At 33.7% G+C, this 19,388-nt stretch overlaps 3 protein-coding genes and 1 pseudogene across 8 annotated transcripts; 3 read left to right on the top strand and 1 right to left on the bottom strand.

Annotated features, from left to right (window-relative positions):
• Positions 1 to 1,122: 1,122 nt before the first annotated feature.
• LOC100775424 (G-type lectin S-receptor-like serine/threonine-protein kinase At5g24080) lies at positions 1,123 to 7,539 on the bottom strand. 2 transcript variants are annotated; one of them, XM_003536396.5, is made up of 5 exons: positions 7,206 to 7,539; positions 4,307 to 5,667; positions 4,029 to 4,209; positions 3,210 to 3,663; positions 1,123 to 2,476 (listed from the first exon to the last, which is right to left on the bottom strand). In XM_003536396.5, exons 1-5 carry the CDS (start codon positions 7,460 to 7,462, stop codon positions 2,138 to 2,140), a joined length of 2,592 nt encoding a protein of 863 aa, XP_003536444.1. In that variant the 5' UTR covers positions 7,463 to 7,539; the 3' UTR covers positions 1,123 to 2,137. The 2 variants fall into 2 exon arrangements, with proteins under 2 accessions (XP_003536444.1, XP_014618832.1); XM_014763346.3 differs by having other exon boundaries at positions 1,124 to 2,476; positions 4,307 to 5,721; positions 7,206 to 7,342.
• LOC112998153 (acidic endochitinase-like) lies at positions 1,288 to 1,764 on the top strand (annotated as a pseudogene).
• A 2,175-nt stretch (positions 7,540 to 9,714) lies between the features above and the next one.
• On the top strand, positions 9,715 to 18,619 carry LOC100775964 (uncharacterized). Of its 5 annotated transcripts, NR_182776.1 has the most exons (5): positions 9,715 to 10,053; positions 10,288 to 10,440; positions 13,361 to 13,426; positions 18,045 to 18,464; positions 18,572 to 18,619. NR_182776.1 is itself a non-coding variant. In NM_001252844.3 (4 exons), the coding sequence occupies exons 1-4, from the start codon at positions 9,931 to 9,933 to the stop codon at positions 14,739 to 14,741; spliced, it is 1,011 nt and encodes a 336-aa protein (NP_001239773.1). In that variant the 5' UTR covers positions 9,715 to 9,930; the 3' UTR covers positions 14,742 to 15,435. The 5 variants fall into 5 exon arrangements, 2 of the variants coding, with proteins under 2 accessions (NP_001239773.1, XP_040861503.1); NR_182777.1 differs by lacking the exon at positions 18,572 to 18,619 and having other exon boundaries at positions 16,996 to 18,075; NR_182775.1 differs by lacking the exons at positions 18,045 to 18,464; positions 18,572 to 18,619 and adding an exon at positions 14,110 to 15,435.
• Positions 17,769 to 18,835, top strand: LOC100776507 (probable membrane-associated kinase regulator 6-like). The gene is made up of 2 exons (NM_001253029.2): positions 17,769 to 18,464; positions 18,572 to 18,835. The coding sequence occupies exons 1-2, from the start codon at positions 17,801 to 17,803 to the stop codon at positions 18,577 to 18,579; spliced, it is 672 nt and encodes a 223-aa protein (NP_001239958.1). The 5' UTR covers positions 17,769 to 17,800; the 3' UTR covers positions 18,580 to 18,835.
• The last annotated feature ends 553 nt before the right edge of the window (positions 18,836 to 19,388 follow it).

A 19,388-nucleotide genomic window follows, 5' to 3' on the forward strand; every position in this document is an offset into this window, starting at 1 on the left:
AATTTTTTTATAAGCATTTTTATTTAAGTTTCTAAATTATTTTATTAGCTAAAAAACTTATTTGATTTTTCTTATTTAGATAAAAAAAATTCTACAAAACTTGTAAAAGAAAAAATAGGATGGTAAAATGAAATAAGCTAAAATTCTTTCATAAACAAGTTATAATGAACTTTCTGGAAAAGATTCTCTCAGTTTGTGCGTGTTTAGATATGTTGATAAAATTAATTTTCAATTAAATTAAGGTGATTTTATAATATTTTGATTTAAGTTATGGATCCATATACCAGTGTAAATTTTAGTGATATATTTTTTTGTAACCTTTGATGCCATTGATATGTTTTTTTATATGAATTTGTTAAAAAGAATAATTGATTTTTAAAAGATAAATTAAATTATTCTTTTCTAAAAAAAAACTAAAACTCGTAGACTTACGGTTTAAACCACTGAAAGTAGCTTTAAAGGTGAGTCACGTTTATTCATTTTATCCAAGTTTGAGCGTGTTTGGGGGTGGGGTAGATAAAGTGTAATTGATATCTTTCCGTGGTTCCTATGGACACTTGTAGTCTTGGGGTGAAGTGGTTCTCGAGCATATTACACACGCTTTCAAATTCGAGCAATAGGGATAGGAAAACGTAATAAATTTTACTGATCAAATCAGTTTATTTTATTTTAATCTTTTGATTTTGGAAATAGAAATCAAATGTTAAAAGTAGGGATGTTGCATAGTAATTAGGTTTATAGAACATAATTTCTGAAAAATCTCAGAAATTAGTTGAGCAGTCCCAAAATTAAATTTGGTTTATGATCATCTGTTCTGCAAATGAATGGAAATGAAAGGGAAACAACCGCTCAACTAGCAACATTGTTTTCACAATTTAAGTTATTTTAGGTAGATTCTATTAAGCTATTGATCGCCGCTTAAAATCATAAAACTCCACGGCCATTCCTTATTCCTCAGGCAAGGTTCCTATCTGTGAGACCATAGAAGATTATTTCAATGCAAATCAGTTTTAACTGTTTTTTGTATATTCCAATAGCCTATACTCAATGGTAATTCGATTTTACACTACTTTCTAAGACTTTTTCTCTAAAGGGTACCATATTTATAGTGAACAAGTTCGGTTGAAAAGGTTGCACTACACACTAATGCACTAGTGAGCATTGAGCAACTCATGTATCAAAATCTGCTTAACATAGTAACATCCTTTATAGAGACTAGTTGAGCAGATAAACCAAACTGTTTGTTTTAATTTTTGATAAAATAATTCAAATCCCTTCTATCAAATTATGGCTTCCAACGTGACCATTTTATTACCATTCCCATCTCTGTGTTATAGACTGATAGTACTAGCAGTGTGTTCAGATGCTAGTGGGATAGCTGTGTGCTTGGGCCAAAATGGGATTGAGGGAATCTTAGAAGAAACTTGTGCTTCTGGGAACTATTGTGAACATAGCTTTCTTAGCCGCATATGACAATGGCACGACTCCCAGCTCTGAACCTTGCAGGCCATAGTGTGACTTTAAACAATGGATGTGTCACTCTGAGTTCTGAGATTAGGTCATGCCAAGCCAATAACATCGAGGTAATGCTCTCCACTTGAGGATGCCAGGCAAGTTGCCATGTACTTGTGGAACAACTTCTTGGGTGGACAATCCTGTTCGCGGCCCCTTGGCGATGCTGCTTTGGATGGAATTGATTTTGTCATTGAGGGAGGAAAGGTTCAGTACTGGGATGAACTTGGCTCTAAGATTGTATTTAAATGAAATCTTGTATGTTGTGCTAAAGAGTATTCACTAACACCTAACTCCCTAACCCAACAAATATTTCTATTGTTACTCTATCCCCAACAGAGATTATAAATATAATCACTAAAGAGAAATACTTCAAAATTACAAAGATTATAAGTCCAATCACCCTTTACTAGAGAAAGGAAGGAAAGAACACTTGTGGAATTGAGGGGATGATTACAAATGGGTAGAAGGGGTTATATAAGTATCCATTTCCTTCTTAGGACTTCTCCCAAAAACATTAAAGGAGCCATTTAAACATTGTCAACTGTTACATGTTCGTCCATGATCCCCCTCCCCTGATATAATTTTCAGAAAACACGAAAAGACCAATTTCTTAGTTTAAACACTATCTTGGTGACATTGTGGAATTGCTACATGTAGCATGAGATGTAAGATGGCTGGTAATAGTGAATGAGCTAGATTGATTATACTCTCTTTTCATAGCTTTGTATACTTGGTCTAAGCCTTCCTCAATTAACTCTAGTACTGTTTGTGGCATTGGTGGCATATTAATGTCGATTGAATCTTCCAGCAGTCTTACCACTTCCCCCATTGTTGGTCGCATAGAAACCTCATCTTGGATACACCAAAATGCAACTTTCAGAGCTCTCGTTACCTCTTCTTCATCAACTGCCCCATTTAATCTTTTATCTGCCACCTTAATTATTGACCCATTTGTCATCTCCTGCAATAACCAAACACTGTACTATCAGTATTTATCAAGCAGTTAGATATCTCGAGTTGACAATATATCAAATGTGCTTAGGAAGAGTGAAGTAACATTATCTTCTTAACGGGTTCTTTTCTTATGGTAACTGCTCCTCTCTATTGAGTAGAATGTATGATCTTTCATATTTTTTCAAGTTAAAAAGAAGCAGTACTCTAAACAACAAAGCCTTATCCCACTGGGTAAAGTTAGTTACAAGAATCACTAGACATTGTTCATTCTGTTAAAGGCCAAAGTTTTCAAGATGTTATTTACTAGATTAAATTACACTCACACTCCTTGAGGTTTAGTCAAATTTCTCTCAATACCCCTCATTTTTCTACTCTTATACCGCCTTAATTGTTTGGGGAAAAAAACATTAAACTTAACCCCCTTAATCATATTAAAAACATTTCACTGCATACCCTTACAAGAGAGGTGATTGTAAATATTAAAAAAACAAGGTTGAGTTGAGTGCAATATCAAGAAATCACAGGGAATGTCAGGATAATTTACTTTTTTACTATAAAAAGAAGATACTGAAGGGGAGGAAATGTTGATTGAAAAAATTTATTAGGATGTTAAATGCTACAACTGAAATATGGTGTTAAAGTCTATTTTGCATCAATAAAAAGATTAAAAAAAATAAATGAATAATAATAATAATAATAATAATAATAATAATAATAATAAAACCAGCATCTTAATGTACCTTGTAAGCCCAACCAGGATAGAAAAAGTCCTCAGCACCAAAGGACATATCAAGATTTCTCCTGCCACCAATGATCTCTAAAAGAAGCATTCCATAGCTGTAAACATCAGCTTTTACAGTTATAGGGCGATTACTAACCCATTCTGGTGCCAAATAACCTCTTGTGCCTCTGACCATTGTTACCACATGAGAGTGCTCCCTTCCCATCAATTTGGCCAGTCCAAAATCAGATACTTTAGGACAAAAGTTTTCGTCTACCAATATATTTTCCGGTTTTATGTCACAATGTATTATCCGATCCCTGCACTGCTCATGAAAGTATGCAATCCCTTGTGCAGTAGCTATGGCTATATTGAAACGAGTTGTCCAATCTAGCAATCTATCTCGCGCTTGATATGAAGGGAAGATCCATTTATCCAAGGATCCATTTTTCATGAACTCATAAACAAGAAGCCTGCCAAACAAGCATTTGCCAAAGCCAATTAAACCATTAAAAATTGAGTTTAATAGACATGTATTATTAGTATAAAAGTTTTTATAGTGTCAACCGATAAAAAATTCTCATTGACACGACTTTCAAAAGGTCGACAAATTTACTATAATTGGAAATTAGTGACTAGGTGAAAATATAAAAGACCTTTACACAGTATTAATAATCCTAAAAGTAAATCCAAGTCCAAGCAATATATCTACTTGATGACTGAATGTTAGTAACAGTCACTTGTCCCAAAAATGGTATTTGATAGCCAACTCATATTTTAAGATGTTGAGGGAAAAAAAAAAAGATCATATAAAATTGATTGTCAAGAAACAGCATACCTGTGTGATCCCTCTGAACAATAGCCACATAGGCGAACCAAATTCATATGATGCATTGAGCCAATAGTGTTTACTTCAGTGATAAATTCCTTCTCTCCATGAGGCAAAACCCTGTCAAGTTTCTTCACTGCCACAAGGGTACCATCGCCCAGGCTTCCTTTATACACACTCCCAAATCCACCTGCAAAACATGTACAGTTAGCAAACAGTTCGCACAAAATAAAAACTCTGCTTGTAACTTCTCCGTTTCCATAAAATTTAATAGATAACACACATACCTGTTCCTAGCAGCTGTGAAAAGTTGCACGTCCTAATTTGCAAATCGCGGTATGTGAAATTCATTGGAGCACCAGATAAGATCAAGGAACTTTCCATCTCCCTTTTCAAAGTTCTTTTTCTATGAACAGTGTAGTACAGTAATAAACTCAGCAAAACAATGAGAACTACCATACTCAGAACAGTAGGAATAATCACAGCCTTCTCCTTTGCACTTCCCATTCCATCAGAGGAGCTATTAGACCCTCCTTCTTGGCCTTCTAAAGTCCATGACCCATTTGCTCTGACCTTCACAAACAAAGTTGAGCTTGTATCCTCAAAACCACCAAAACTTAAGCTCCTCAACACCCAACAATAGGGTCTCTCCTCATTTAGTCCATAAACAGAAGCCACACAATCACAATCTAACAAGCAAGCATCCCCACATTTTGACACATTAGAAATATCACTATAGTTAGCTATTACTGAAAATTCAGAAAAATAATAGTTTGTTTGCTGCACTGTTGAAATCCTAAGCTGTGATGTCAGGTTTTCATGCTTGCCATTGCATTTTCCAACAAGGGATGAATTCTCATAGCACTGTCCATCCCTTCCAACTTTAGCAGTTCCTGGCAGGCAAGTGCAAGTGGCCTTTGTCTTACTCCTATCCAAATTACAAACTCCATTGCCACAAACTCCAGCAATGTCACATGGATTTGAAACTGCAGCCCACTGTGGCACCCACTGCCTCGAACCGTTCACCTCGTCCCATCGATACAACCGAAGATTTCCATTCTTTTCCAGTGTTAGTCTCCTGAGAACAGTCAATGGTGCAGATTGATGAACTGCAGAAGACAAGCCTGCATCATCACCGCCATCATTCTTGTACACATAAACAGCTCCATCAGATGAGTCTCCATACACAATTCCAAAGCTCCCGGCTTGGTCTAAAACCACGATAACTTCCCCGGTCACATTGGAGATATCAGGGCCTTGCCAATAGGAATAGTTGGTGTATGATTCATCTGAGGCTTGGTAAGTCTCAGGGAGATTGTAAGTGAGAGCAAGGCTTAAAGAAGTAGGCTGCTGAAGCATTTTGAGAGCATAGTAGCCACCATGAGAAGAAGACTTTGATGATGTTAGTTCTGAAGACACTGTTAGAAGCTGGTTTGGGAGGAGAGTGTCAGAAGGTTGAGAAAAACTCTGCCACACAGAGTGGTTGTTGGTGCTGTGGAGAATGAAGTTGCCAGTTTCTGACATGGTTGCTGTTTGCACATCAGCACCTGAAGTGTTTGAGGTCCACACTGTGGTGTCTCCATCCATGAGAACAAGGTTGCCAGTGGTGTCAAGCTCCAATGCTGCTTCTTGGGATACTGGAGTGTCTCTATTATTTGGATTGAGATCAAAGAAATGAAACATGTTGGGATTTTCTCATAACCTGCAGAAGCTTTTTTGTAAAGACTAAAAAGACTAGATGGAGATATGATTTATGACTTTCTCTTTGTTTTTAAGTCAAAAACCAGAACTAACCATCTAATCATGCACTACATTGACATTCTTTTTAACCATGAAATTTATACAAGGTAGCTGGGAAAAAATATATTAAGTTAAATTACTTTATAAGTTCTGTAGTTTAGTTAAAAATTTAAAATGAGGGACATTGGAATGAATTTATTTAGACTTATAAAAATTTGTGATTCTTTTTTATAATTTTTTCAACTCATTTCAATAAATTTTACAATTAAACTGATAAATAATTTGTATTTAATAAAAATTTATTGAATATGTGATTAATTAAATTGTTTTTTTTTTCAATATGTCTTAAACCAGTAATGTTTAAAAGGTTTTAACGAGATTCTAAATTCATACAATTTTTAATTAGATTCCTAACATATATATATATATATATATATATATATATATATATATATATATATATATATATATATATATATAGATGTTACATATTTCAAAGAATTGACTATAAAGATTAATTAAAAAAAGTATAAAAATAAAGTTAAAAGCCTCTAAACTAACATCAATTTGAAAATGAAATGAAACTATATAAGAGCTGACAAAATAATTTAACCTTTATACAACTACAAATATAATATTGTTTTACCTCCTTGCATGTTCACACTTTAATTTTGATCCCTCACAAGCACACTTTTTTTAACCTTAGCCCTTGATTAGAATTATTTTATTCCACTTTAGTTCTTCAAATATACGAAGTTATTTCTTGTGAATAAATTCCAACTAAAAATTAGTCTGATAGTTAATTTAAAAGATTAAAACTTATGAAAATACATTTGAAGTAACACCAAAGAACTTAAGATCCTATTTGTGGTGGTAATAAAAAAAATCATTTTTACTATGCTCCCTTGAAATAATATTTTTATTATTGTTATTGTTTGGCTTTTCATTTTATTTTGTCTAAGACTGTTTTTTTTTTTCATTTTAATCCCTCACAAATGTTCTGATTTTTCATTTTGGCCCTCACATATAAACTCCCTTTCATTGTGATCACTACCTTCTTACTTCTATTCATTTTTGCATAACTAACTTTTTTTTGGTGATTTTTTTTTTTTTGCATAACTAACGTAGTAGAATAGGGTAAAGTTTTAGTAATAAAAAAAATAAGGTACAGTTTTGGTTTTACGTGTTGTCTCTACGGCTAGCTAAACTAAATAAGTAAGATTGTAAGAATATAGTTCATTTACAAAATTTAATTTGGTTAATATTCTCTTCAAATTAAATTATTAAAAAAAATTATCATCGTTTAATTACAAAAACTAAATGAATTTCATTTTCTCAAATACTTTCGCATGCATAATTTGTTTTTCACAAACATCCATTGCATACAATTAGTTCATTTACAAAGTGAATGATGAATGATATTAAATTATTAATTAGCAGCAGTACCTATTGGGTGACCAAACTAAAGTTGGATCTCCTGGAAGCTGTGCAAACCAAATTCCAATCACAAGCAATCGATTATCAGTCTCTGCTGGAGTGAACCCCAAAGCAAATGTACCATTTTCAGAAACCCATGTTTGGGCCTTGCTAGCCAATAACTGCGAGCCCAAACCAATCTGGGCCGAAATGCAGCCACTAAAACAGCACAAGCACAGAGCAAGAACCACCCAATTACAAGGAAAAATGGAAGCAGCACTTGCCATGGCAAGTTCTTACATTTGCATGGAAGTGTGGTATTGACTATATTTTAGTGAAAGAGCAAAGCTTACAAAATGGTATGGCCTGGTGTTATATATGGGGACAATAGCGGGGGAGTGTAGTGTTCTATTTGAAGAAGAAAGACATAGAAAATTGAACACGTGGTAAGTGGTTGTTGAGCTACAACTTTGAAAAATTGTTGCTTGATGTGTGTGGTCGGCAAATAAAATACGATTGCTTTATGGGCTTCAAATGGGAATTTAGATCTGTGATAAGCCGAAAGAGCAAAGGCCAAGACAATATTGACACGTAGTTTTTGAAAATAATAGTTTGTAACAAGTTAGTTCAAGATGGTGATGAATGTGTATGTTCACGTTTAACACTTTGAAAGAAAAAAATTTATATAAGAATAATTGTTTACATAAACAACAATTTTTCGAAATGGCAAGTATTTTTTTTTTTTAAAGATTGGCTATATAAGCCACCATGTACTCATGTAAGCTGATTTTTTGGTTTGATTAAAATTCATCTTTCAGTTTTATACTTTTTCTTCTCTTTTCTGTCATCTGAAACACAGATTCTAACAGTAAGATAATTGTAGAACTTAGTTTAAGTTTTTAAAAATTGCATCATTAGAGAAAAAAGTTGTTGAAGTTCTAAAATTTATGTAGTATTTTAGGATTCACAAAAGTGTGTTAAGCAACTCCACCATGATTGTATCATTCGGAGGTGCTCTAGTGAAAAATTATCAACGTACAATCATTTTGGAAGTAGAATGAGGTGGAGAAAAAAGAGATATAAGAAGAAAAAGAAAAGGTAAAGAGATAAAGTGACAGATGTATGATGAAAAAAGAAAGAGAGGGAAAGATGAAGAAAACAGAGAGTACATGAAATATAAAAGAGAGTAAAATATATATATTTATAATTACTCCTTGCTAATACCCAATTGTGATAATTAAATAAGAGTCTCAATAACAAATTTTTTAACACATTTTCTTAGCACAGCTTTTATTATTGGTCAAAGATTATTAAAAATTATAAGATTATAAACATGACTTGTTAAATTAAAAGTGAACTCACCTAATTGTATAATTTTTAATAAATTTCAGTGAATGACAAAAATATATATTAGGAAATGTATAGTTAGGACATTTCTATATTACTCTTTGGAACTTAAAGAACATTGGTTAAACAATTTTTTCTTACAGAAAACAAATGTTTACTAAAAACTACGTTAGACATTTATTGGTTATCTGCCTTAAATTAAATGGATAGTGATATATAACCCAAAAAATTAGTCAAATTTTTGTTGGAATTTCGATAGGTTTGTTAATGATTGATGTATAAGATAAAATGATCGCTAGCCGTTAGTTTATTAAAATGTCAACTAGCTTGTTAACTTATCCTGTCAATCAACGGAACAAATCTTGTTAAGAGACCATTTTTCAAATTAAAATTGATAGGAGTTATTGATAAGAGTTGCATTGATACGTCATTTTTAATTTATTTTAATAATATTTATGTATTTTTTGCACACTTGTTTTATAAAAATAATAATTAAAAAAGTATTAATCCACATAATAAATGATTGAGTGATTGTAGAACTCAAAAGTCAAAACTTTTGACCCATTCAATTGTATTCATAAATAGATAAATGCTCAGTTTAAAAAAGTCTACTGCCATCTTCTTCCTGAGGTAATGTGTTGTGTATTCTGTATTCCCCTGTTGTGTATGTGTTCCCCTGTCATACTCCCATTCAATAGTTTCCACCGCCCATAAGATTGAAATCCAAATTACAATTTTAAAAACTATAAGTACTTTACTTTTAATTATTTTCAAGTAATACTAACAAGCCTTATCTTATCATATAGCTACGTCTACTTTGTTTTAATACGTTTTTGTATCTTTTTTTCCTCCTTTCTTTAGAGACACACACACGTTAGCTTATTAATTTGGCCATGAATTGAAAACATAAGTATAACAAAAATGTTGATGTTAATTCAATGTGTTGGCTTCCCCTTCACTCTCCCAGTATATGTATGGATTTCAATAAAATGCAAAAAAGTTGTACCAGAAGTCGAAGGTAACAAAAATGTTAATGACAAAATATCCAACATCAACCTACCCTTCAAAGACAGCCACGTCCTAATAAGATGTGGATATTATACAACGGAAGCAAAATTGCTGCCATGTGCAACCCATGCCCTCACCCATGATGTGATAATTAATAATTTTTAATTTATCACTAAGGTTAAGGCTAAGAAAAATTGAATAAGGCCAAAGATTAATCCAAGGTTTTAGGCATTTGACACAAGATATTATTATTATTATTATTAGCAGAACCCAATGGGTGTGCGTTGGTTTCATTGGTGGGAGTGGAAGCTCCAATCCAATGGCCATTTTTGTCTGTGACTGTGATGCACACTGAAACAATTAACCCTATTCATCAATCTCCAGTGTGGCACTGCCATCAATGTCCACCACCATTTCTTCCCTTCCCTTCTCTCTCCCACTTCGCCAAAATTCCAGGGTTACCCTTTTCAATCCACCCTCCTCTTCTATTCCATCCCAATCAGCAGTCACGTTTCCTAAAAAGGTAAGTTTGGTTTTTGAACAAAATCTGTGAAAAGTATATATTTTTTATTATTATTTTATCTAATAGGTCATTTGGATAGTGGGTTTTTTAATATTTATTTAATTATTAATATAAAGACATTTAATATAATGATTGGATTGATGTGTGAAATGGGCCGTTGGTGTATGAAGTTAGTTTAGTTTAGTTTAGTTTAGTTTTTTGTTCTGACCTGAATCAATCATTTGTCCATTCTAGCAATGGAGATTTTTGTGTTTAAGGCATGGAAACACTTCATCGGAAACTGATGGTTCTGAGCTCAAAGAAGATAAATTGTCTGAAGATTTGGTGAAGCTCGAAGGTGACCAGTCCAAAAACCTGAAGAAAGATTGGCTTGCAACTATCCTTACGGTATTTATGTTTCTTTCTGATTTGTGTAAACAAGGAAATTATTCATTTGCTTTGCTGTCTCTTGGAGTCTATCTTTTGCTTTGAAGATGTGAAGTTTTAGTTCTTAGTAAGTGCTGATTTGTTAAATTCTCTATACCTTGCTAATGTGTTGGCTGTGTTGATCTTGTTTTAAACTGCACAACCCCATGAATTGCCACCGCTGTACCCGTGAGAGTAAGCTGTAAAAGTCTTTTACGACTTCTATCTAATTTCCATAATTTTATCTAATAGATGAAATGTGTCTAAATATATTGTGAAGAATGTCATTGCATAAAGATAAACCCTCTTAAATGCTATATTGTTTTAGATTCATGGTTTTGAATTGTAGTTGTGGTTTTGGTTGCTTTGTGATTATGTTAGGCACTCCTGTGCTAAACCATGACACATCGGCACCATGTGATAAATATGAGTAAGAAGAGAAGAGGGATTTATTTAGGTTATAACAAACTTGCTTACATGAAAAATGGTGTGGGAAACTAAGTAGTAAAGTTAGAGGCTGTGTGGGATATAAGGAAAGAGAGGGAGTGACAGAGGTAGGCAATTCAGTGGGGACTTGGGGGAGGTTTCAGTTCTTTCAAATGACCTGTGGTATATTCTTTTTTTGTTTTTTTCTGGAATTCTAGAGGTTCATCTTTACTATGTGGAGCTAGTCTCCGTATTTTCTTGAATAAATTCAAGATCATATCATTACAAAAGTTGCAGACAACTAAGGTTAATGTGGTTGCAATTGTAGTTGCGGATAGAGACCACCAAAACTACAATATTGCAGATGCAAATCGTAATTTAAAACCATTTTTCTCTCATACTATTCTTGTATAACTGTTTTTAAGTGAACTTTTTTGCTTGTTTTATTCTTCAACTTGTTCTCTATTTACCTTTTTCATCTTTAGATTAACATTATCTTATCTCAGTTTTAAGTCAACAAAGAAAAATGACTAAATTGTTATTCTAAGTGAACTCGCATTCTAGTCCTTGATTTTACCAAATTACATTCACTTTAATCCTTTTACATGCAAAAACGATAGTAAAAAAATGAAGTGAAAAAAGACTAAAATAAATGAATTTTAGCAAAACCAATTAAATGAAGGTTTATTATAATCTCAAGGACTAGAATGGGGATTTACTCTTTTTTTTCCTATTTTCTTTTTCTGTTATGTTCTTCATGGCACAAAACTTTGTCATTCTATTCAAAGATTATTATAAGTAGTAACCAATATTAGATTTTAGCTTAAAATTAATTGGCGCTAAATAAAGTTGTCCAACAGATATATAAGTTGCATCCCAAGAACAAGCGAACCTACTAGAAAAAGCAAGAACCAAGATGGGCTATAGGCTTTGATACTATGTTAGGTTTCAGCTTAAAACCAATTGGCGCTAAGTGAATTTGTCCAACAGATATATAAGCTACACTTCGAGAATTGAGGCAGGTGATGTGGGACATCCTAACAACCAAGTGGGTAGACTGCATAAAGTATTTTTTACTACACGATCTTAATAGTTGATCAACCTGATTTCGTAACTTCCATCAAATGTACCAGGTGAAACTTTTGGATGAAGATCCATAAACTATTTGACATTTCAACTATTTTCTCCCACAAAAATGGTTGGTTATGCTACTTCAATGAACTGAATGAGATCCATAACCCAGTTGCTCTTAAATTTAAAGATCCAATTGCAAATGTTCTTGACTTTCTATTACAATTGTTCATCATCTTTTCAAGCCTTCCGCATTGGATGTGTCTACTGAATCACCTACCATCTTATCCTCCGATCTTCTTGACAAATATGACATACCATTCCGATTTAATTCCATAGGATAATCTGAACCAGGAGTTGCCTCTATGTTCACTCTCCATTCCATATTAGCACTTGACTACCCAAAGGAAATAAGTCATGTTTCTCATGATTTAGGTGCTCATAGTTTTAGAACCATGGCTAAGGTAAGTTTTCAGCTGTGAAAATAGTAAATATGGTAACAAACATGAAGCAAACTCATGATTATTCATCTTATTTCAACTTTATGCTCTGTATTGTTAGAAAATAATAATGAAAAAAATAAGTCTTTACACTTTGTGTACATATTCATATGAGAGTGAAGAAAGAACAAAAAGAGAAGGCAGAGGAGACTGAAAAAGAGATTATATATGAGAGAGAATTAATATTTCTCAAAGGGATAGCTTTTAAACGGATTTTCCTCTTTTGTAGTTAATTATAAGATCTACAATTAATTTGGAAGTATTTTCAACCATCAGATTAAAACCAAATCAAGGAACTACATTTGGTAAGAGTCATAGATTTTTTGTCTTTGGCTAACATGAATTAGCTGTTGTCATTCTGGTTCTTCCAATTGATTTGAATTATCTGAAAAGAAATTCTAACATCATCGAACTATCAAACATCAATATGCTTTTAAATCTTCACCATTTGTCTGTAACTAAGTATTTAAACACTTACTGATTGGGCTTTTGAGCCAAATGGTGAAGTAGATCAGATTTTGGGTATGAGCCCAAATAAGCTATCCACTTGGAAAGTATATTCTAGAAGATGGAAAAGGAACAAGAGGGATGGGAGACTGTGATGTTGCGACTGTGAAGAGAAAGGGATTGATTGGCTAGTAGTGGGTTTATATGGAGAAGGTGTGGATAGTGGTGGGAAGGAGGTGAATAGTATTTTTATTTTTGAGCGGGGAAGTTATTGCCCAGTAAGAGCCTAGGCTCTGGGTATTCTCTCTGGTTTCTTGATTGTAAGAGCTTTATTAGTTCATTTCTGTATTAATCAATACTATTCTGTCCCTATCAGTCTCTAGATCTCTATCATAGACAATTCAAAAATCTTTAGGGAGTCTCAAAAATGGTAAAAGTATTGTTTTCTAACATGTCAGGTCGTAACTGTCATTCGTGGTGTGGAACCCTGGTCAGTTCCTTGGACAGCAAAGATCATTGTTCAGGTAAAGTATATTCTTTCTTAACCATTATCAATGCTTAGAGTATGTTTTGTACTCTAGATTTAAAAATTAGTAGCAAAACTTTTCACCTGTTTCCACTTTGCCATCTTAATTTGGAAAGCACAACCTAATGCTAAAGAAAATATTTGGACAAACCTAACTTGATTACATCTTTTTAGTTTTTTTTTAAGTGGAAAAAATGTAAAAATAATTATATTTTGTTAACAATTATAATAGTTGATTTTTACAGGAGTTATTGATATCATTTGATTACAATTCTGATCCTATTCCTTGTACCAAAGATAAAATATGTTCTGAAGTCATGATGTTACCAAGCACTAGAATGAGAATGATTACTTCAATGTCATTCTTTATTCTTTTTTTGTATTCTGCAAAATACCATTCACTGTATCTAACTTGCTCTTAGATTTTAGCATCAGAAATAAAATTTTATTTCATTTCTAAAAGTTGGTTAATTATCATAATTTTTTATTGATTTGATAGTAAGGCTATTTGTTATAGTCCACTTCAGTTAAGAACTTGTAAGTGGATGAAATTGACATATATTCAGAAACTATACAGTCTATTTGATTGGTCTCCTTCTTAGTATCATCACTTTTAGAAGAGCAAACTAAGTTGGGTTCTGCAGGTAATGCTTCTCTGGATTGCCTCATTTTGGTTTGTAGGAACTTGGATAGTTCCATTTTTAGCATACACAGCAGGGTTTAGAAAGGAATCTCTTACATACAGAGGGCAAGCATTGTACAGCCTCTTGACCGATGTTGCCGAAGGTGTGATTGGGATAGCAATTCTTCACCATTGTCTTGCAAAGTTTCAACCTCTTTCATCTGATTGGTTCAAATTTGAACTCAAGGGGAAGTGGCCGTTTGATGTTGGTTTAGGCTGCCTCATGTTCCCCCTTATCAATCAGCTATCACAAATGAACCTAAATTTGTTGCCTGTTCTTCAATATACTCCAGTTGCCATCTCAAGTGTAGAGCAGTCCATTGTTGCACGAGACCTTGTGGCAATGGCCCTCTATGCAGTGATAGTCTCAGTCTGTGCCCCGATATGGGAGGAGATTGTCTTCCGTGGTTTCCTTCTCCCATCTTTAACCAAGTACATGCCTGTATGGAGTGCAATATTAGTTAGCTCAATAGCTTTTGCATTGGCACATTTTAACATCCAGAGGGTGCTACCACTTGTATTTCTTGGCATGGTGATGGGCACTGTCTTTGTACGTTCTAGGAACCTCTTGCCATCAATGTTGTTGCATAGTTTGTGGAATGCTTTTGTATTTCTGGATCTCATGAAATAAAAGTTTTTGACAGATTTTCATACTTTTTTTGCATTCTTCTGAGATCTGATTATTTTCCACTCACACTGTCAGACAAATTGAGATGCACTTATTATGCCTTGCCCACGATTTTACATAAATTTTCACTTCTCAAAGCTACACTTGAAGAGTTAAAAGTTAAAACTGGAAAGGGGAGGGGTGGTGTGGGGTTATGTTGCGTTGTGTTATGTTGTACTACTTTTGTCAATATTTAAACACTTAACATCAGTGGTACTATTATTGCCAGGAAAAATGTTAGCAACACAATCTATTGTGCACATCTTTATTATTGATTGAAATTTATTGAAAAATACAATTTTGTGGATCTTCTTATTTAATGAGTCTCACTTAGGATTTTTTAATTTCCAGTAAATTTCAACTATTAACAAAGAGTGTATTGGAAAAGTATGTTAGAGAGTATTGCAAGCCAGTTTTCTGAGAGACTTGATGCCTTCAAGTATAGTTTTGAAGCTCTAAGTCCTCAGTTCGAAGCCAGTTTTCTGAGAGACTTGTTTGCCGTGACCCCGTATGTAGAGCCTAACATTAAGGTGTTTGACAATCTTTCACTGAAAGTAAGAGATTGAAAATTTACACTTTCAATGCCAACTGTTGATGGAATTCCAAGATAAAATGTTTCAGAACTGGGATCCTCTGAAATATGAACAATGAAGGATAACTGAAAATGCAATGCAGAGTATGCTTTATTTAAGCTATACAGAATCCAATATCAGAGTTTGCTTTATTTAAGCTGCTATACAGAATCCAATAATGCATTGATTGCCTCTCCCACTCTTAACATCCTTACAAGCTGGCCCCTGAACGGCACTTAATGACAAATAGTTATAGAATGAGTGCATGTGGTTTGCCTAATGCCTATAGCCACATTTTACCTGCTGCTGAGCTGGTTGTCATGATGCTCCCTTGTGAAATATATATATCTGCAACTATATATATATATATTCTTGTAGATAAAAATTCTGTCAATTTTTATCAAAACCACTTAATGCTTTGGGTCCTTGCTGCTTGCATGAGTGGTGCAACATTCTTTTCAGAATTAGACTGCATTAATGAGTGTTGTATTTACTTGTAAATACATATTGTCTTAAATGGGGACATAAGAGAGGGGACCAATTGGCTTCAAGTCACTTACTATCCTGGCTCAGTAGCTTTTGTCCCAGGAACCTTTGTTGATGTTTACTTTATCCGACAACTGATGGGACCCTTGTCTGCTATTTTAGCATTTCATAGAACTGCTTATCAGAACCAGTTTGCTCAATTTTGGATGAAAATGACGTTTCTTTCTTTAACATTCAAACCTCAGAAGATTTGTGTGCATCTCCACTCAGGCTGCTAGTGGATGAAAAAGTCTGAATTTCCTTACCCCCATGAGATCCTCATGTTATTTGCTCTTTAAGAATTCAAATTTGTGTTGAACTCATTCAAGGACAACAATGATGTTACATATGCCGTATGGCAATGTTATCATGTAATTTATCAATTTATGCTTTCCTTTAAGAAGAGAGTGCAATATAGTAGTCCTTTGCCAATTGGCATCTTAATTCATTCTGTGCATGTCATTTCATTTGAGATTTTTGTTTTGTTTTAAATTATCCTAATAAAGCATTTTAATTTAGGCTTAAGCTTAATTGTACTTGTAATCTATTTACAATTATTAATGTATATAGAAGGAATATTTTGCTCGAATTTCGTCCTTTAGTTTTTAATTATTTCAATCCAATTCTCCCTCTCTTTTTCTTATCAGATCCTTTCCCAAAGAAAAGTAAAATACGATTTAAAAATCAAAATTCTGCTTTTACTCAGAAAGATTTACCAATACTTACCTTTTAAAGGGCTTTCAGTTATTATTGGAGACAATTTGTCCAGCTAGATAAAGATTTACCACCGGAATAGCTCAGTGGCAAGGCTTGCTTTGAGAACAATTTCTTGATAGATATATTTAGTATAGTACTCTCTGTTCTAAATTTCTTGAATAAGACTCTAATTTGGTGCTAGTTGAAAACCATTGCATGACGCTAAACCACTAAAGTACTATGGTACACTGCTTTTTCTCTTCATGAAACAATAATGTTGTCCAAGAGTATCTCGTGCATATAATAATCAATGATGATCCAATAAAATATATAACATATCTAAGTCATTTAGGTTGCATGCACATAATATATATAGTACGATGGGATATTTTATTTTTATATTTAAGTTTAGCCTGGTGTTGCAGGCGTGCAGCAGTTGGAGTGCAATATCAGACTGATGAAATCACCTTTCCAAAGTGGTCATGTCCATCCAAATAATATTATTACACAGAACTAGAAGACAATAGCAAAACACAGCAAACTTAATTTGATTTTAAAACACTGATTTATGACATAACTGAGGATTTAAACTAATCATACTTTCCACCAGTCGGCAAGTGTAATTAGCAAAGATTCCTCTTGATTACTTTTTGAGTTTCAATTTACAGAACAAAAAAAATAAAAGCTTAAAGGCAACATTCTATACTATAGCATTGAAAAGTATAGTTCTGCTTTTTCTTTTTTTTTGGTGAACTCCTAATGTACCAACATTTGAATATTACTACGCATGAACGTCCTGGATTTTCTTGAATGTGATTTGTTATTTAGACTGTTAAATCCAGAAACAAGCCAACCCCCTTTTTTAAAATTTTTATAGCAATAAATGATTAAAAAGAAAAAGGTGAGGCTAACTACTGATGAAACAGGACATTATGGGTCTATTGGTGGGCTCACATTCCTGTTTCTTTTTCTCTCTTTCTCATTTCCAATTATTAAAATTCATTGTCTCTTTCCAGACAGCCACATGACTAATTCTTGGACAGAGATGATATTAAGGGGTGTGTCATGTGTGTGTGTGCATGTGTATACATATAAGTCAAAAGATATGCTGCATAAGAAGAGTGAGTGTTTTTGCTAGCTATAGCCCACCTTGTATCCCCTTCCCTTAAATTGTCAATTTCTTTCCAAGATTCCTTCTATATCTTCAGAGTAGCATAGCATATCATATCCATGGAAACTTCTCAGCCTCTTTCTATAGAAAGCTTCTCATACAGTTGGTTAGTGAACCTAAGGCCATCAGCACTAGAAAGCCTAGAAAGCTCCCTAAGAACTCCCCTTGATGCATCTGATGAAACTTCTTCCTTCATTGAGATGGACCCAAGAATGCCACCTTCTAAAAGATTCTTTAAGAACTCACAGGACTCCAAATTTGACTTCCCAATTTCACAGTCCCCTCTCACTCTTGTCCATGCAGATGAGCTCTTTTCCAATGGCTACCTCATGCCTCTCTTTGTTGAGTCATTGCAAATGGAAGAATATGAGTCCTCAGACTCCAACACAAGCTTAGTTTCATCATCTTCACATGCACCAAAGAGTGAGGCTCCTACAGGCCCTTCTAGATGCCTTTCCTTAAAAAAGTGCAGAACATTGTCAAGGAGAGTGTTTCAGAAGTATCTGAATTTCTTGAGGCCCTTGTGTAGAAAGCTGAGGGTTCACAAGCCTAGTATTGATGCTGTTGCTAAGAGAGGTGAGGCTGTGAAGAATAGGAGATACTATTCAGACACTGCTACTTCACCGCGAATTAGTGTAGCCTTTTCTGCTGATGATTGGCGCTACTCTTGTGATTCTGAAAGCTCAATATATGAAGCAGTTCTCCATTGCAAAAGATCCATCGGTAAGTGCAAGTTCAACATGTTTATAACAGTTGAACATAGATTTTCTCATCATAGAATTCTTTAGATTTTCTGGAGTTCTAAAATTTCAACACTTTGTTTATGGCAGGAGAATGAGTTAAGGAAGCTGCAAAAGGGGAAGGAGAAGATGAAGATAAATGAGAAGGGGTTAAATTTGATTTACTGTCACTGTAAAACCTTTTATACTATGAGGAAGAAAAATACGGCATTTTATTGTTGTAACTTGTAACTAAAAGCTTTTTCACTTCTTGTGGAAGTTTTTGACCATATTTTCAGTAGGTGGCATCTGAATCTGATGGTTCACTAATAGTACACGTCAGTGGATTCAAATTAAATTCACAAAAAAAAAAAAGGAAAAGAAAGAATAATAGTCACATATGAACTGAATATGCATGAAGCCAAAGTATCATCAGCCACTCATCCTGTCCCTATTCTCTCCTCTGCTTAAATGATAAAGGAACATCATAGGGAAATGTTGTGGTTGGTTAGTCACTAGTCAAGCTTTTTGCACTCAAATTTGAGGGAAAATAAAAAGTGGATACGGCTCAATTTTATTTTTTAATCTTGTTACTACACGAAGGAACACTTTTACTACAAATAAGAATCTGCTTCCCTATTTTAGTAATGTAAAAATTCTTATAAATAATTTTTGAATTAGAAATGTGTGCTAAATTGTGTTGTATATATGATGCCAATCAGTTTATAGATCCTTCTCTACACTTTTCATTCTGTGAATACGATGTATGAGTATGACATAGCTCTTGGAAGTGGACTTTTTATATCAGCTGCATAAGAATCAAGGTTATGAAAAACTGTTTGGTCGCAATTTTGACTGCAACGTGAAGGTTTTCACAACCATATTTGCAGCCGTAATTTGTCTGTAATTTCTTGCAATACTAAAATTC

The sequence above is a fragment of the Glycine max genome, chromosome 10 (assembly GCF_000004515.6).
Source record: "Glycine max cultivar Williams 82 chromosome 10, Glycine_max_v4.0, whole genome shotgun sequence".
Classification (NCBI taxonomy): Eukaryota; Viridiplantae; Streptophyta; class Magnoliopsida; order Fabales; family Fabaceae; genus Glycine; species Glycine max.

Coding starts and splice junctions, on each gene's coding strand:
- LOC100775424 (XM_003536396.5), bottom strand. CDS start 7,462: ATGGCAAGTGCTGCTTCCATTTTTCCTTGTAATTGGGTGGTTCTTGCT. Junction 3,664..4,028: donor TGTTCAGAGGGATCACACAG/GTATGCTGTTTC, acceptor CTTGTTTGGCAG/GCTTCTTGTTTATGAGTTCA. Junction 2,477..3,209: donor ATCCTGGTTGGGCTTACAAG/GTACATTAAGAT, acceptor TGGTTATTGCAG/GAGATGACAAATGGGTCAAT.
- LOC100776507 (NM_001253029.2), top strand. CDS start 17,801: ATGGAAACTTCTCAGCCTCTTTCTATAGAAAGCTTCTCATACAGTTGG.
- LOC100775964 (NM_001252844.3), top strand. CDS start 9,931: ATGTCCACCACCATTTCTTCCCTTCCCTTCTCTCTCCCACTTCGCCAA. Junction 10,054..10,287: donor CAGTCACGTTTCCTAAAAAG/GTAAGTTTGGTT, acceptor TGTCCATTCTAG/CAATGGAGATTTTTGTGTTT. Junction 10,441..13,360: donor GGCTTGCAACTATCCTTACG/GTATTTATGTTT, acceptor CTAACATGTCAG/GTCGTAACTGTCATTCGTGG.